This window comes from Saccopteryx leptura, chromosome 1 (genome assembly GCF_036850995.1).
Source record: "Saccopteryx leptura isolate mSacLep1 chromosome 1, mSacLep1_pri_phased_curated, whole genome shotgun sequence".
Classification (NCBI taxonomy): domain Eukaryota; kingdom Metazoa; phylum Chordata; class Mammalia; order Chiroptera; family Emballonuridae; genus Saccopteryx; species Saccopteryx leptura.
This window is the reverse complement of record NC_089503.1, coordinates 376,666,444-376,683,821: the sequence shown is the minus strand read 5'-3', so window position 1 is coordinate 376,683,821 and position 17,378 is coordinate 376,666,444. Positions and strand designations below refer to the sequence as shown.

At 43.3% G+C, this 17,378-nt stretch overlaps 1 protein-coding gene across 1 annotated transcript in view; it reads right to left on the bottom strand.

Moving 5' to 3' along the window:
* XPO5 (exportin 5) overlaps positions 1–17,378 on the bottom strand; it is a 45,797-nt gene that overhangs the window by 3,980 nt on the left and 24,439 nt on the right. Inside the window, exons 15-26 of the mRNA XM_066359329.1 lie at positions 15,866–16,021; positions 14,572–14,613; positions 14,167–14,256; positions 12,941–13,140; positions 12,150–12,249; positions 11,143–11,324; positions 5,443–5,543; positions 3,762–3,858; positions 2,808–2,944; positions 1,630–1,727; positions 1,079–1,125; positions 525–622 (exon numbers count right to left, since the gene is read on the bottom strand). Of these exons, the coding sequence (XP_066215426.1) occupies positions 525–622; positions 1,079–1,125; positions 1,630–1,727; positions 2,808–2,944; positions 3,762–3,858; positions 5,443–5,543; positions 11,143–11,324; positions 12,150–12,249; positions 12,941–13,140; positions 14,167–14,256; positions 14,572–14,613; positions 15,866–16,021 (1,348 nt within the window). The remainder of the gene's footprint in view (positions 1–524; positions 623–1,078; positions 1,126–1,629; positions 1,728–2,807; positions 2,945–3,761; positions 3,859–5,442; positions 5,544–11,142; positions 11,325–12,149; positions 12,250–12,940; positions 13,141–14,166; positions 14,257–14,571; positions 14,614–15,865; positions 16,022–17,378) is intronic.

Below are 17,378 nucleotides of genomic sequence, written 5' to 3'. Positions count from 1 at the left end.
TGTCTGGGCAGGGAAGGAGGGGCAGGGGGTGCTGTCCAGGAATGTCAGTTTCACCAACAGAAATGGAGGCATTTGACCAGACTGTGTTCTGGTCCTTCTTCAAGTTCTGGAGGGAAATTACAGAATTCTGGGACTAAGTGGCCAGGACAGGATACCTGATAAACCTTTGGTCTACTTTGTATCTGAAACAGATGAAATGACTGAAAAAGAAAATTAACTACCTTCATGTCCAAGAATTAATTCCCCCATTTTGACAAAGCTAGGAAGTCCTACCATTAATCCAAACTCTTTCTGCTATACTGAACCATTTCCTGAGATTCTGGCCCTGGCACGAACAAATCCCGTTCAGGTCGCCACTCACAGACGCCCACAGGATGGTTTCAGGCCTGTAGTTTCTGCCCGGTTAGTTCTCTCTCATCAACCTGTCAGCACTGCTGCAAATATGCCTTCCTGAGGCTGGGTGGGGGCCAGTTCTTTCTCCAGAAAAATTCCTCTCTACTACTCCTTGTTCCCATGTCACTTACTGATTAGGTCCATGACTTCTCGGGTTAACATCCTCACCAGCTGTTCCTCTAGCATCTCTTGAGACTCTGGGTTTTCATCTGCAGTTTCATCTTCTCCACTACAGAACACCAGAAGGCCACGTTTCATGGGAGTGCAAAACAGCAAGGACAAGGAAAGCAGTGACCCTAACCAGACCCTCTGTTCCCAGTTCCTTCTCCAGGCTTCCTTCTGGTCTACATGTCACGCAAATGTTGGGAACAGACAGCAATGGTCCACTGAAGGACATTATGATTTGTGACTACATCTAGTTGGTAGAGGGTACCAGATCCGAATCTTAATGTGTCAGATGTCTCAGCACTCCCCTGTGGCAGCTGAAGGCACCGCCTGTGAAGTCTGAGTCTGATACGAGTCTGCTGCATGGTCACAGACAGGCCACTTACCATTCACCTAGGCTGAGCAGGACCAGAGCCCGCTGCTGTTCTAGCCCTGGGACAGCAGACCCTCCCCTTCCCGACCTTCCCACACCACAGACTTGGCTCCAGCTCATCCACCAAGCAGAAGAGATGCTCCTTACCACAGCAGGCTCCTCTGGTTGATGACCTGCCATTTTTGGGAAAGCCTCTGGGAAAACAAAAAGGAATTAAGTGCCAGTATTAGGGAGAAGATTGGAACAGACAGTAACTAAGGTCTACTTCATGATCAGAATGAGCTGAGGATGACTGCGGGCAGCAGTGACAGAGCCTGGGAGGCCACGCCCAAACCAGCCGTGGTTTCTGCAACCTCCCACGCCCACCAGGGCTGCAGAGCAAACATGTTTTTGCTTGGAAAGGATCAACAATTTCAGAATTCCTGGGTCACTGTGAACACATTTGTTCTCCACCCAGCTGGTCCCCTGATTAATTGTAGAGTCAGGGAGAGAACCAGGGGAAGCATTCTTCTGATCACCTGTCCTCAGCTTTCAGGTTAGGAGCAGAGGCTGTTCCTGTGGGTGCTTTGTGGGCAATTAAGCCAGTTTAGTTCCTGGGGGGCTGCCCAACCCAAAACTTGCCGAAGCCCCTGACTTGCAAGACTCCTGAGAGGCCACGCCCCGAGCCCACCCTGTTCCCATCCTGACCACTCTCTTACCATGTGGAGGTAGGTGAAGAGCGGTCCAAGGATGGGAGACACCAGCGCTTCATAGTGCTCTGGGGGACAGAAGAGCACCAGAGGCTTCACAAAGACCCATGCCACAGCAGGTTAAGAACTTTTAGCGCATGAGCACGCACCCCGCTCATTCTAAAGCACCCCTTATCTGTTGGGCCACAAGTTGAACCCTTGGGCAGTCAACTCAATAAAGGACTTGCAAGATGCCAAGAACATCCCATGTTAACCTTTAAGCTTTTTCCTGAAAATCCTAAGCTGCATGGACACTCCTTGCCACTGTGCTTTTAGTCTCACTGTCTTTTCTACCAGGCGGAACTTTATGGGTACTGGTTTGCCTGAAGGTATAAAGGAAAACAGGAGGGACGCCCTTGGAATAAACTCTCCTTCACCATTCTCCTCATAATTCAGGGAAGAAAGATACTTTAAAAAAAAGAATAATCTAAACAACAATGAATGAGAGTGCAACATCAAAGAGGAAGCATCTGACAATATACAGAAGGGATGAAAGAAGGAAGGTCAAGACTTGCCCCTAAGCTCTCAAGGCCTTTGCACTGCCTTCCTGTTTTTCCTGCTATTTATTTCAATCTCCTTGTCCTTTTTTTTTTTTTTTTTTTTCTGAAGCTGGAAACGGGGAGAGATAGTCAGACAGACTCCTGCATGTGCCCGACCGGGATCCACCCGGCATGCCCACCAGAGGGCGACGCTCTGCCCACTAGGGGGAGATGCTCTGCCCACCAGGGGGCAATGCTCTGCCCCTCCAGGGCGTCGCTCTGTTGCAACCAGAGCCACTCTAGCGCCTGGGGCAGAGGCCAAGGAGCCATCCCCAGTGCCCGGGCCATCTCTGCTCCAATGGAGCCTCGGCTGCAGGAGGGGAAGAGAGAGACGGGGGGGGGGGGGGGGGGGGGGGGGGGAGAAACAGATGGGCGCTTCTCCTGTGTGCCCTGGCAGGGAATCGAACCCGGGACTTCTGCACGCCAGGCCGACGCTCTACCACTGAGCCAACTGGCCAGGGCCAATCTCCTTGTCCTTTTAATGGGGTTATTATACGCTTAGAGATATGATTCCATCTACTCCACACAGCTTAGCTCTGCCCGCTCTGGTGCTTGAAACTGTTCCTTTGTTCAGTCCTCTGGGTCACCCAGGGACTTCTGAAAGGATATGAAGCATGGGTCTGAGTCGGTAGTCAGGAATATTGTTCAAATTCACGAAGGCTGAGCTGAGGAGCTGGGTAGCCAGGTGCTCCACGGTGTAAAAGTCCTGCTGCATGGACGGGCCTGCCTTCCCCAGGATATGGAAGCTGTAGGGAGAAGCATGGCAATGACAAAGGCAACATCCCTTCCTGCCAGCCTGACTGCCGGGGAGCTGTGCCCAGAGACCTCTCGTCTGCAGTGGGCTTTCAGCTAGGAGAGCAGCTGTATTCACTCCTGAAGAGAACTGCCGCTTAAGCAGCACACTGCGAAGATGTGACTTCATCTTTTATCAATAATGAAAATAACACTCCTTCACTCCCACTCTTAAGGAAACTTCTAGATAGCAAATTCAGCATCTTTTGAAAGTCACTTGTTGTTATCTCTTGGTACCCCATCAACAGTACAGCAGTAGCCTTCATTACTTCACAGGTACTATGGACTCACAATGGAGAATCCCATCACTTGGCTGATGACAGCTCTGGGTTAGTGAGCCAAGGCGCTGGGTGTACCGCTGCGGTGTACAGGAGGGCCACTTACTCCCCATCCCACCACCAGGACCGGAGAGCAAAATCTGGCCGGTCACTTCCCAGAGTCCCATAGAAAAGTAGACTTTGGAGAGTGAGGGGTCTGAGAAGATGCATCCCCACCATTTATCTTCTGCTTTGGTCTCATCGTTTTATACGCCGGAAACAGACAAGGTGGCATAAAATATAAAGTCATGGCTATGACTGAGACACATATGATAATTATAAAAAAGCATATGTAAGGAAACTATTCACTTTGACATTAGAATCATTAGTTCTCTGTCAAATTCTTGCCTCATCTTACCTGACTTTAATTCTAGATCAAAAGTCCAACCCATGGCCATTCCTATACAACACATGTCTAGGAAGAGAGGGTGGAGAGGCTGCATTGGTTCATTACCAGTTTTCGTAGAGGGTGGAGAAGAAACGCTGCATTCTTTCCAAGATTGTCTTGTAAACAGGAGAATCATTCAGTTCCAAGAGAGGCTGAGGTAATCCTACAGAGAAAGACAGGTCAGGTACATGCTGCTCTGCTGCCAAGAGTCTCAACTTACCAACACCCTACTGCAGGCAGGGGCGGTGGGGGTGGAGGAATGAGGAGTATTATACATGCCAAGCAGCTGGCCAAGAGCTATCCTGTCTTGGTAGCAAAAGGGGAAAGTACCCAGGACTTCAGACTAGACCTGGAGACTCCAATGTTTGCTTGGGTTTCTCCAGATGGGACTTGTACCAAAGCACAGAATGACAACTCAAATGATTTCTCCATAAAGAAGTGGGGCCTCCCTTTCTAAATTGGGGGACCTCTTTTTCAAGCAAAAATTTATGCAAAGCCCAAGATGTATAACAGATCAAAATGAAACCCACTTACCTCAGTATAACTGCCTTAAAAGATCTATAGTTCTAATCAGAGGTAATTTTATATAAATATTTTAAGTCTTGCTCATGGTTGGAAGCTGTCAGAAGGAACCGCTTGTCTATTCTAGTATGTTTTGGTTGGCCAAAATTTCTATAGCAGGAGTTCCTGGTTTAATGTAGCAGAATGCATGGGGTGGGGAGGGGGTGAAGCAACACCTACTTTTTATAATGGCAAACATTTCTTGGAAGTGTCATTTTTACTGGTTTCTGCAACATGGACCTTAAGTGTATGGTGTCAAAGGAAACAGCCAGGACCATGTAGGCCACGACAGGCATAAGCTCTGGACAGGCAAACTAATACCATTTCTTTCATGACCGTGGGGAGCTACAGCTGGGAACGAAGAGCTACTGTGCGGGCAGTGATGAGGCGTCAGAACCAGCACGAAGCTTCCCGAGGCTCAGGCGGGCACAAGGCTTTGACAACTCTGACGTCTCTAGCTCTGTGTTCTAACTGGCATGCCTTGCTCTCTTCTGTCCCAGCCACACGAGCCACCCCTCTCTACTCCCTGGACAAACCAGGCTCTTCCCTGCATGCCTTGGCACCTGCACCTGCCAGTCTGCTTGCCCAGAAGGCCCCCAATCTGGTTAGCTCCTACTCATCCTTCAAGTCTCCACTGGAGGGGCAACGTTCTGACTCCTTCCCAAGACAGTCTCCCAGTCACATTTCTCCACAGTACATGCCACAGTCATGACTGCATAGTTATTTGCTAATGGGAAAAATGACTTAAAGCAACACTCTAATCCAGGAACCATGGCTTACGTATTCCTTTAAAATTTTTGATAGTATTACTGATAAAAGTTATTTACCCTTAACTGTTTTAATACATTCCCCCACACACATAAGAGGCAGGAAGTTATGCTAATATCTTTCAAGTCAAAAACACCATGGTTTATGTATAACCCTAAGAGCTCTAAGACACACCACTACCTGGACGGGTTAATGTGGGGGAGGGTGGCCTGTGAAGGCCTTCTCTGCACACTAGGATAAGGAAGTCAATGCATTTGTTCCTAGAGAGCCTGTAGGAACTCCGTACATGCATTTCTGAACAAACAGCTGGTTAAGGCAGTGCCAGGTGACAAGGAGACACAAGGCACACTGAGGCTGCTTGAGGAGCCTATTAGAGAAAAGGTGAACTTCAAGAAAAAAAAAAGGCTAGATTTCTTACCTAAAATAGAAGATTTTTCCACTTCAAGCATATCCAGAGCCTTTGTGAAAGGCTCTACCATTTTGGCTAGCATTTCTGGCGCATATAAAGTATTGTGAGTTCTAAAAGAAAAAAAGGATGCTATGTGAACTTCTCCTAGTCTGCTGCAGAAGGCAAGAGTGGGTTTCACCTTGTAATTCAGTGCTACTACACTTCCACACAGACAAACCTCCCTGTGTCAACACTACTCCTGGCCTGGGGGAAAAGACAGTATAGACATTTAAATGTTTCCCTGGAAAAGAGAATAGACTCAAAACTATTATCTATTGCTGTATAGCATACGACCTAAAAGCAATCAAGACAAGAACCAAATCCTGTGATAGCTGGACAATATCACAGTCTGAAGCTAGAAAGCAAAATTCTCTTAGACGTGAGCATGCCTTGGCACTGTTTCCTGACTGCCAGTGATACAGGATGACATGTCAGAGGCAGCTGTGGGCTCACAGGCAGGACACAAGCAAGTGGTATCATGCTCCCATTGTTCAGATGTTCTGTCTCCACTCCAAGAACATGGATCCTACAATGCTCTGACAGCTGTTTTTAGTCTCCTGGAGGAAAAGCCACAATTCCCAACATGTATGTCTGTTCCCCACCAAAGTGACTTACCTGCTCAGTTACTGGCTTTGTATGACTAAGGAGGATGACAGTGGCCCTGATCTACTGCCATGTGCGGTAGTCCCCCTGCCCACAGCAATGGCACCAGTGAACAATCTAGAGCCAGAGAGCATAACTACCAACTTTTCTTTTAAAAGTTAATTATAAAACATCTCAAACATACAGAATATTGAAAAATATAAGACACCAACAAGGTTGCATATTTAAGATGCACACTGACCAGATCCTTTTGGTCTATGCTTACTAAAAAACAAAACAAATAAACCCTCAACATTGGTTTAAAAATCTCACGTACACATATCAGTGGAGTACACAATGTTGAATAGCAGTGGAGAAAGTGGGCATCCTTGTCTTGTTCCTGATGGTAGGGGGAGGGCTTTCCATCTTTGACCACTGAGTATGATAGTGGCTGTAGACTTTTTCATAAAACTCACTCTTCAGGTTGAGGAAGTGCCCTTCTAGTCCTAGTTAGCAGAGTGTTTATATCATGAGAGGATGTTGGATTTTATTAAATGCCCTTTCTGTGTCAATTAGGATGATCAGATGTTTTTTTTCCCCTTTGTTCTATTAACATGGTACATTACACTTATTCATTTTTATATGTTGAACCGCTCTTAGATGCCTGGGATAAATCCCACTTGGTCAGGCTGTTGGTTTCAGTCTGCTGGTAATCTATGAGGCTGTACAGAACTCTGCCGGAGTCTTTACCTCCTGCTGTGTGGACCCCAAGGACAGGTAATAGGTGCTAGTTATTCACAACCACAATGTACCATCTTTTTAATTTCTGAACTAAGTTTTATTGGGGAGATATATCTGATACTATGAAGTGATCTCGGATAAAATCAGTTCCCTGAAGAAATTCAGTCTTAAGTTTGACAGAGAGCAAATGAGCTATTTCTTATTCTTTTAATTAAGTGTGACTATGAACCCAAGGGATCATTTAGAAAAAGAAGGGTTAATGCATCATATGTCAAATGTCCCTACAAGAATCTTGTATTCCTTATAGTCTCCTCTCCTGGTACTCAGGGAGGTGGTACCATGGTGGCTGCACCTCGATCTCACAAGAGAGGAGGACTCGGATATCTCCGACTTCAGGTCAGCTGTTTGTCAGCGAGGACATCTATAATGCCTCGCCTAATCTTCACGCTGATGTATCACCTTTCCTGACCCACTTGCACGTTAGAGCTCTGTGCTTCCACATTAAGAGGGACTAGCCACTGCTTGGCAAGGAAAAATATAATTAGGCAATAAAAGTTTTCAGTTTTGGACAATCCATACTTATATGAAATATAGGGGTGGGCAAAAGCAGGTTTACAGTTGTAATGCAAATAAATAACACTAATTAATAAATAATAATACAAGAATAAACTGTGTTTCATGTACTCAGAAACTGGAAACCTACTTTGCCAGCCCCTGTATTCTTGGTATGACTAGCTGAAAGCATAATCCCTATGCTAAATAAGACTTCACACACACAGCAGAACATATAGAAGATATACAGAAACAGTGCAACAAACTTCAGGTTAGTAGAAAAGCTGTTATTATAAACAATGTACTTTTTGAGAACTGGAGAGTTCTCCCCACATTTGTCCTCTATCCAACCCACTAGAAACAATACTGTCTATAATGTAATCCACATAAGCCACTGAAAAATTTCTAGCCAGCCAAACTTAAAAAAGTGAAAAGGAACAGGTTAAATTAATCATGTCATTTAAACATATGATTGCACCAAAAAAATCATTTCAACATGTTATCAATATTAAAAATTATTAATGAGATAGTTTACATTCTTTTGTGTAACAAGTTTTCATAATCTGATGTGTAGTTTATACATATATCTTATCTCAATTCAGGCTAGCCACATTTCAAATGTTCTATAGCCAACTACAATAGTGGCTACTACATAGCTTTAACACCTTTGCTTATCAGACTATTTGACAGAGTTAAAACTCACAGTTCCAATACACAACTGGTGGAAATGTAAATAAATTAGCACACCACTTCAGAAAACTATTTGGTTCTATCAATGAAAACTGAAAACATGCATACCTTATAAACCAGGAATTCTAGTCTTTTACATAGGATTCTGCTTCTACTCAACAGAAGTTATATATACACCAAAATGCATTTACAAGAATGTTAACAGCAGCACTGTTTGTAATAAAAAAACACTAGAAACTACCCAAAAATCCATCAAGCTAAATGAAAAAGTAACAGCATATTCACACGATGGAATACCACACAAGCAATGAGAAGAACAAACCACAACAATGTGCCATACATGGCTGACTCACAAACACCACACAGAGAAGAAAAGCCTGAGGTGAAGGAGTGCGTGCTTCCGACCCCACTCATTAAAGCAAAACATTAAAAGTCAGAACAATGGTTACCTGTGAGGGGCAAATAATGATTTGAAGAGTTGTTGGATAAGGCTATTTCTTGATCTGGGGACTGATTATATGGATGTATCCACTTTGTGAAAACCCACCTACATGCACTCTTAATCATATCCTTTAATTACATATAGTTGTGTCCTTACATTATACCTCAAAATAAAACTGAAAACAAGACTAATAGTTCCAGCTGAACACTACTGAACGCTACTCAAGGAATAACTGCTCCATAACGATAGTTAGCATTTTCAAAATACCTTTTGACGGACTTTGGGATTTCCCAAAAGCACCGAACTCCTAGAAAGACATCAAGACGATAATCACACTGTTCTTGTGGCCTCTTCGCCCAACCAGGAATAAACCGTTCCCAGGCCTGGGTTCTCACCACAGTCCTAAAACGGTTGGCTTGTTGACTCTGTTGCTATCTACTTTTTTAAAAAATAATTGATTTTAGGAAGAGAGACAGAGAGAGGGGGGGGAGAGAGAGGAGAGAGAGGGAGAGAGAGAGAAGGAAAGAGGGAGGGAAAGAGGGAGAGGGAGAGAAGGAGAGGGAGAGGGAGGAAAGAGGGAGAGGGAGAGGGAGAGAGGGAGAGGGAGGGGAGAGGGAGAAGGGGAGAAGGAGAGGAAGGGGAAAGGGAGAGAAAGAGAGGGAGAGAAGGAGAAGGAGAGAAGGAGAGGGAGAGGGAGAAGGAGGGAGAGAGGGAGGGAGAAAGAAGGAGGGAGAGAGAAAGGCATTCATTTATACTTCCACATAGTTAGTTATACCTTAGTTGTGCATTCATTAGTCACTTCCTGTATAACTCTTGGGACCAAACCTGCAATCTTGGCGTATTGGGATGATGTTCTAACCCAGTGGTCAGCAAACTCATTAGTCCACAGAGCCAAATATCAACAGTATAATGATTGAAATTTCTTTTGAGAGCCAAATTTTTTAAACTTAAACTATATAGGTAGGTACATTGTTATTAACTTAATTAGGGTACTCTTAAGCTGGCCTTTGCTAAACATTCAAAGGGCCAAAGAGCTGCATGTGGCTCGTGAGCCACCGGTTTGCCGACCAAGACTCTAACCGACTGAGCTACCTTGCCAGGGTGCCATCTGACTTCCTCATTTTCACATTTCTCTAAGCTAAAGAAGAACCTTTGGTTTTTTAAACATCAATGTGTAAAGAAATCTTTCCTTGCCCTCTCAACATGCAAGCCATACTTCTTTACTGAAACCCTTCCTCCTTTGAATTCAGAACAACACAGTCAGTGCCGATTTCCACAGACACATCCACAATGACAACTCTTTCCGATATTCCAATCCTCCAAATTGGTCAACAAGCTCTTTAAACCTTTGATTCTTAAGCTTATGGTCCAAGGTGTCTGTGACTGTCCAGTGTCCCTGAGACATGAGTAATTTGTTTTGCTCAGTTGAGACTCTGCTCTTATACTCTGTATAAGAAGCCAGAAAGCTCTGTGTCAGAGCTCTAACCTGTAACTCAGAAGTACTGAAAATGATAAGCAATTAAATTCTGTTTTGGCCAGGAAAAACTGAATTCCATCCAAAGCCTATCTCTCTGTAGAGAGCACCTCTGAATCAAATATACATCAAGTAACTAACAAGCCTAGACTTGGCCTAGTTCCATTCAAATGCATTAGCTCATGTGATTTATAACAGTGATTCTAAACCTTTCATGTGTAAAAGGACCGCCTTGGGATCTTATTATATTACAGATTTTAATATTTCCTTTTTTTAAAAAAAGAAAAACAAGTGAGAGGCAGGGAGGCAGAGAGACAGACTCCTGCATGCCTACTGACCAGGATCTACCTGGCAACCCCTGTCTGGGACTGATGTTCTGCCCATCTTGGCCTGCTTCTCTGTTGCTCATCAACCAAGCTATTTTTAGCACCTGAGGTGAGGTCATGGAGCCATCTTCAGTGCCTGGGACCAACTTGCTCATACGAGCCATGGCTGTGGGAAAAGGGGGCAGGGAGTGGAGAAGCAGACGGTCACTTCTCCTATATGCCATGACCAGGAATCAAACCCAGGACTTCCACATGCCGGGCTGACACTCTTGCGCTGAGACAACCAGCCAGGACCTGATTTAGTATTTCTAGGGTGGGACCCCAATTCTTCATTTCACACAAGCTGACGCTGGTAGTCTGAGGACTCGGCTTTAAGAAGTAAATACTTAGAAAAGGGATGTATGACATGTAGCATGCCTTCCTTTGGCATGATCAGCCACTGGATGTTTGGTCCATTTGATATCAAGAGCTATTATTGATAAATTCACAGCAGCTCATTTGAATACCACCCAGAGAAAGCACCACTACAGAAAGCAACGTTCTGCTCCCGATGAACAATTCCTTTAGTGGCAAAAATTTAGACCAAATAAAACCTAGCAAGTAAAAAGTAGGGGTGAGGTATAAAAAAGAATATAGAGGATGTTAAAAATAAAAAAGCTACTTTTGTTCACCTGGAATGCAAGACTTGTGCAAGTGAGAACTAACGTTATGGTATTTTTAAAGAGACTCTCCCCCCCAATCCCAAAAGAAGTAAATCCTAATGCCTCATTTACCACTATCATGATCCAAAGAAACACAGAGAGATTCAACTTTAAAGGTTTTTAAGATTAAAAAAAAAAGGAAAAAGCATTATTCTGACTCACCTTATAAGGGCAAGCAAATTGTCAAGAAGCTTCAGAATCTGTTCTGTGCAGGGGTTGCGAAAGATTGGATTTCCAGTGGGCGTATAACCCACCACAAACCCCCCAGCTTTGGCCTCTTCGAGGTCGGTGGGCCAGCAAGTGCGTTTCACAACACCCAGGATGCTATACACACAAAAGCTCATCTAGAGAAAAACAAAAAATGAAAGGTAAATACATATAAAAGGGGAAGACAAAAGTGCTAATAGATATATGTAAGGTTATGGCAAAAGTGATAGAGACCAGAGAGAAGAAAAAACCCTGCCCCGTGCCTGTCCCTTCCTTTAAGGTCAAGCCCGTTCTCTGCCGTTTTCAAGTCCAGTGGTAGAATCTAGAGGCCTCCCTTTCATAAGGATGTCCTTTCGGAGGCTTCAGAGACCCTCTTGCGGGACCCCAATTAAAAGGTGGCTTGGACATGCCTCAAAGCAAAGTGTTTAGACCGACAACATTTCACCTTGTTTTTGAGTCGGCCCTACAGTTTAAACCCAGACAGCTTTTTCCCTAACCCCCACTAATGGTATTCTCAACCAACCTATTCCTTTCCAGGTTAATTAGTACGATTTTTTTTTTTTTTGGCCATAATGAAGCCAAGAGCAATGCTTATTTGAATAGTGAAAAACTGAAAAATCTCAGGTTTGCAAGGCAGGCCATCACTGAGGACTCTACGTGCCAGCAGGTAAGACTTACCCTGCTGACCAACTTCTGACCTACTTCCTCAGTACACCCTCGGTCTTCAGAGCTATTTAGAAATACTTAAAGCCAAAATAATGACTTCCATAGAAAAGACCATTTGCTCTGCTGTGGGAACTAACTCAAGAATCCAAGACTAAAGAAAAAAAGAATCGAGAAACTTAAGAAAGGGGAGAGAGAGTTCCAGATTTCTGACCCATACAGAAAAAACAAATGACAACACCCCCTACTCCTGCCCGTGGCCAGTTCAAGTCCCCAATTCCCAGAAGAGGCTTACTCACTCGTGCACGGTTTAAGCCACAGGAATCCTCCAGGCCAGGGTCACAGTTCTTCCGGTCTGCACCCACATAGGCAATAAATGCATCAACATCTGACAGCACTCTAAAGGTGGTGGGGGGGAGACAAGCCACACCATGATTTTAAGCAAGGATAGTGTCTTCCATAAGAGCAAATAAACTATGATTATTTCCCAAAGAACAGCTGTTATAGTAAAGTGTTTTGTTTGTTTGTTTTTCTTTGACAGAGACAGAGAGTCAGAGAGGGACAGATAAGGACAGGAAAGGAGAGAGATGAGAAGCATCAGCTCATAGTTGCGGCATCTTAGTAGTTCATTGATTGCTTTTTTTGTACATGCCTTGACCAGGGGCTCCAGCTGAGCCGGTGACCTTGGGCTTCAAGCCAGAGACCTTTAGGGGCTCAAGCCAGCTACCTCATAGTTTTGAACCTGGGTCCTTAGCGTCCCAGGCCGAAGCTGCATTTACTGCGCCACCGCCTGGCCAGGCATGCAGTTACACCTTGATATTCTCACACTCCCAGCCCAGGCATAGTGCGCATGCACATACTCTGTCAGTTACAGCTGATATTCTGTATTATTTTATATTAGTTTCAGGTGTACAGCACAGTGTTCAGACATTTCTATAAATCATGAAGTGGTCCCCCTGGTAAGTCTGGTGCCCACCGGCACAGTATTGACTGTATCTATGTTATACTTTACATTCCGACCAGGCACAGCTCTTGAAACAGAATGGGTGCTTGAATGCAGGGCCAGTCAGTGGCCAAGGGACTCCTCTACCTGTGCATGTCTTCAGAAAGCCAGAGGCTGGCCACTGGTGCCATGAGCTCCTCTAGGAACACCTTCTGACGCTCGTAGTTCTTGAATTGGTTGCTAATGAGAACCAGGGCTTCCATGAGGGCACACTTCTCCATCTGTGTCAGGAGCAGCTCATTGGAGAGGAGTTGCTTCACATGGTTATAAAGCATGTCAAAATTGGGCTGCAGATCACGAAAAAAAACAAGAGGTAGTGAAGGTCTGATTTTCAGGGAGAGGTGAGTCACTCAAGGAAGGTGGAAAGAGGACCAAGGCAATCCCAAGAAAGTCAGCCTACAGGTCTGTCCTTAGTAACTGAGCGTTAATGTTCTTTTACTGAGACAAGCAAGGCAATTTTTGCAGAAGGTGGACGCTTAAGGCAGGGGTAGGAACCTATGGCTCGCCAGCCAGATGTGGCTCTTTTGATGGCTGCATCTGGCTCGCAGACAAATCTTTAATAAAAAAAAATGTTAAAAATATAAAACATTCTCATGTATTACAATCCATTCATTTCCTACTGCTCATGTTCATGGTTGCGGGTGGCTGGAACCAATCATAGCTGTCCTCCGGGACAACACCATATTTTTATTGGATAATGTGTGACCTACACGGGTTGTTGTATGGCTCTCACGAATTACATTTTAAAATATGTGGCGTTCATGGCTCTCTCAGCCAAAAAGGTTCCTGTCCCTTGCCTTAAGGATTTGGGTGACTGCAGTTTCCCACACTACAACTGTGGAAACATTAGTCTTTTATCGACATCAACTTTTATAGTATCAGTTTGTCTTACACACACACTGCTGTGTGTTCAGAGAAGAAATGTCTGGTTAATTTATCATCTGCAGTAGTGCTAAATTTCTTCTAAAAAAATCCTCCAGAAAAAGATTGGAGTTTACATCTGGCTTTTCTCAAGATTAGGCACATCCTTATGCAATGGTCGTTAAGAACATCACATAGGACAGTAAAAAGGTATACACTGATGGGGAAGACTTGGTCTCATCCAGACGGAAGAGAACTATTTAGAAAGAATATTTTTCATTTTATACTCCACTAAGCAAGGAAGAAGATACCAATTCAAGAATGCTTATCCTAAGCAAAGATATAGTTCCTAGTTTTCCCTTTATGTGAGGTATCAATACAACTGAATTTACAAAGAAATAACCCATCTCAACAGGTCTCAGTGACTACTTGGCCAAACTCCAGCGGCTTACCAGCACGAGCTGGGGGTAGTCTCGACATATCTTGATAATGGAGGAGCAAGCATGTCTTCTTACATTCCTCACTGCCCGGGTCCTTGGGGCCTGGGAAGAAATATTCCACAAACATGGAGCCATTTATAATATAATTTACAGATGCTGCTTATTATCACGTAAGTATCTCCTTCAGAGGTAAATTCACAATCATTTTTTACCCGTGTGTGATGGAGTAACATTTACAACCACTGTGAGTCCATGTTCACTGCTTACACTAGTATATCTAGTACAAACCACCTTATCAGATGACCATCTCTGGCCTTTACTTACCCCTTCTACTTAGAAAAAAATACAAACTGTGTTAGGTGTTTATACTTTTGCTCTCAAGAAGTTAGAATTCCTTGGTTGAATTAATGGTCTTACCTTACTTTCTTCAACAGTTTCAAAAGTGACTGATGAAAACAGCTAAAGGGAGGAGAAAAAGGCCACTCATCAGTACCAACACCATAAAGTTGTTTTAAACAGTTATAAAGTTTCCGAAAAAAAAAATCCCCAAAGTGTTACAATACAGTAACAAAAGGGCTTTCAACTGACATTACAAAGTTTCAGATGTTTATTTCCACAGATAAGTATGAGACATGATATTCACAATTTTACCATCAAACATTTTACAAAGATCAAGGCCACAGGTTCCCAGAACAATCCATGCCAAAATGCAAACACTCAGCTATCACAGTGTCTCTTCCCTCTCCACTCTGTACGAGAAGCTGAGTGATCTACTGCCCACAACTCCACTGCGTAGCTCCCCATTCACTCTCTGATCTCACGGAACCTGACTGCGGCTCTAGTCACCACGATGGAGTGACACCCTAACACAGGTCTCACTGAGAACCCTAAAGGCCATGCTCCAGCTCTTAGAGAATTTCTGTTGTAACAAACGAGTCCAACTTTTCCAAATTCACTGGACTTTGTGACATATATTTTTCACTTCTCTGCCTACCTGTTTTGCTTCTTTGGGTCTTCTCATTCTTTTCCCTCAATGATGGGATCTCTGGGGTTCCCTGCTTGAGTCACATGTCTAACTCTACCTACTTTCGCGCTAGGGCTTCCCCTCTACTCTTGGCACTTCTATGATGCCACTGCCTTAACTTATTTTCTAATTTTCTCCAGTGCAGACCTTTGACCTCAAATAGCCAATTTATTATGAAGTGTCTCCACCTAGTTAGTGTACATGTACTTTAAACAGTATTCCGAAACAACTCCCTTTCCTCCCTTCGCCTCATCTCCCTCCTGATCCAGTACTCTCCAGCAGGTGGCGCTCCGTTACTCACCTAGTCACCTAAACTGGAAACCCGGAAACTGTTCCTACTGACCTTTCCCCTTACAATTGCCCTCTCAATCTGACAGCACCCTCGGCTATCTTCCCTTCAGGTATTCTTTTCCGTTTCTCAGTACACATGTCTATTAATCGCAATGCCACATCGGTATGTCTGTTTATGTGACTTTCTTCCCAAACCAAGTGTTCCTAATGGATAGTAAGTAAGGCTTTTCCACTGGCATGGTGCCTCTTGATCCACAGTAAGTACTGAGTAAATATTTGATAAATGAATGAATGACTGTCTGCTGATTAGCTTGTCTCACAAGACACTTTCGAAAACAATTACATATGTTAGCTTAGAAATGCCGAAATAAATTTTTCAAAGCAGGTGGAATTTACCTTAGAGAAGACCTGGGGCAGAAACTCTGGTCGGTAGGTGACAAATGGAAAAAGAGCGGAGACATCAGTGAGGACACAAGACAGAATGAGAGGGTCCTTGATGTCAAAGTTCAGGACCATCTGCAATAGTTCTACTCCATCATTAACAGGGATTCCCTGTAACAAACATATGAAAAGGAAGTTGATATGGCTGTTACCCACTTTTCCTTTAAACTCTAATTTATAAATATATAAGACTGTTGCCACATATGGTTTTATATACTGTTTTTTAACCCTTAAAATTCAAAGCATTACTTCATGTTATTAAAATTTGTTAAATAGGCTAGTTTTTTAAGGAAGACATTTTTTTTATTTTAATTTTTTTAAAGAGTTTATTCAATTTTCAGAAAGTGGGGAGAGAGAAAGAGAAAGGGAGGGAGGAGCAGGAAGCATCAACTTCCATATGTGCCTTGACGAGGTAAGCCCAGGGTTTCAAATCAGCGACCTCAGTGTTCCAGGTCAATGCTTGATGCACTGCGCCACCACAGGTCAGGCCACCACGTGCTATCTTAAAGATATAGCATCTCCTACTACTAGAAATTGAGACTATTTTAACTTCTTCACCATTGTATATAATGCTAATATATATCTTTATAAAAAGTATTTGGCCACATTTTCAGTTATTTAACTTGAATAAGGGACTAGAATAAGAGACTTGGGATGGCTGGAATCACTGGGTCAAAAGATATGAATACATGTAAGTTGCTTTTCTTCTTTACAGGTTTTACCAATTGAGTCTCGATCCATCAATGTGCCCTTCTCACCATGTTCTCAGCAGCAGTGAGTTTGTTCCTTAAAACTTACTTTGAAGTTAAAAAAAAAAGTTTATTTAAATTTGTATTTCTTCAATTATTAAAGAGGATTTTATTCCATATTTATTAATTACTTTAGTTTCTCCTCTATATATTATTGCCTGATAATAACTTTTATTTTTCTGCTGGATTTTAGTGTTTTTTATCAATTTATACAAAAATCTCATTGTGAAGTATTTCAGGCCTTTAAAATGGCACAAATACTACAGCACTTTAATAGCCATCCGTACAACTACTCTGAGAAGCACAGTGCTATTGACACAGTGGTTGCTCTGTGCACATAACCTCCTTTTCAGCCGCAGAAGTGGCAACCATTCTGAATCAAGTGTTCATAAGTTCATGGATTCCTTCATTTTTGTATATTTTCCCTCAAAAGTACATATTCCTAATTACACAGTATTGTATAATGCACTTTTGTAGCTTGCTGTTTGGGGTCCATTATCACTGCTCTATAAATATATTACAATCTATTACGTACAATATGTTGGTGTATATTAAGTATAAATATTTTTCTTGGCTTCATACACAAGTATTCACTTTTGGTGACTCAGTACACACGCGGGGTTTCCTCCGAGTCCAGACTTAGGAGAAGAGTTGCTGGGTTATAGGGCTAAGTGTCTTCAACGAGATATTGCCCAAATATTCTCCAAAGTTGTGATATT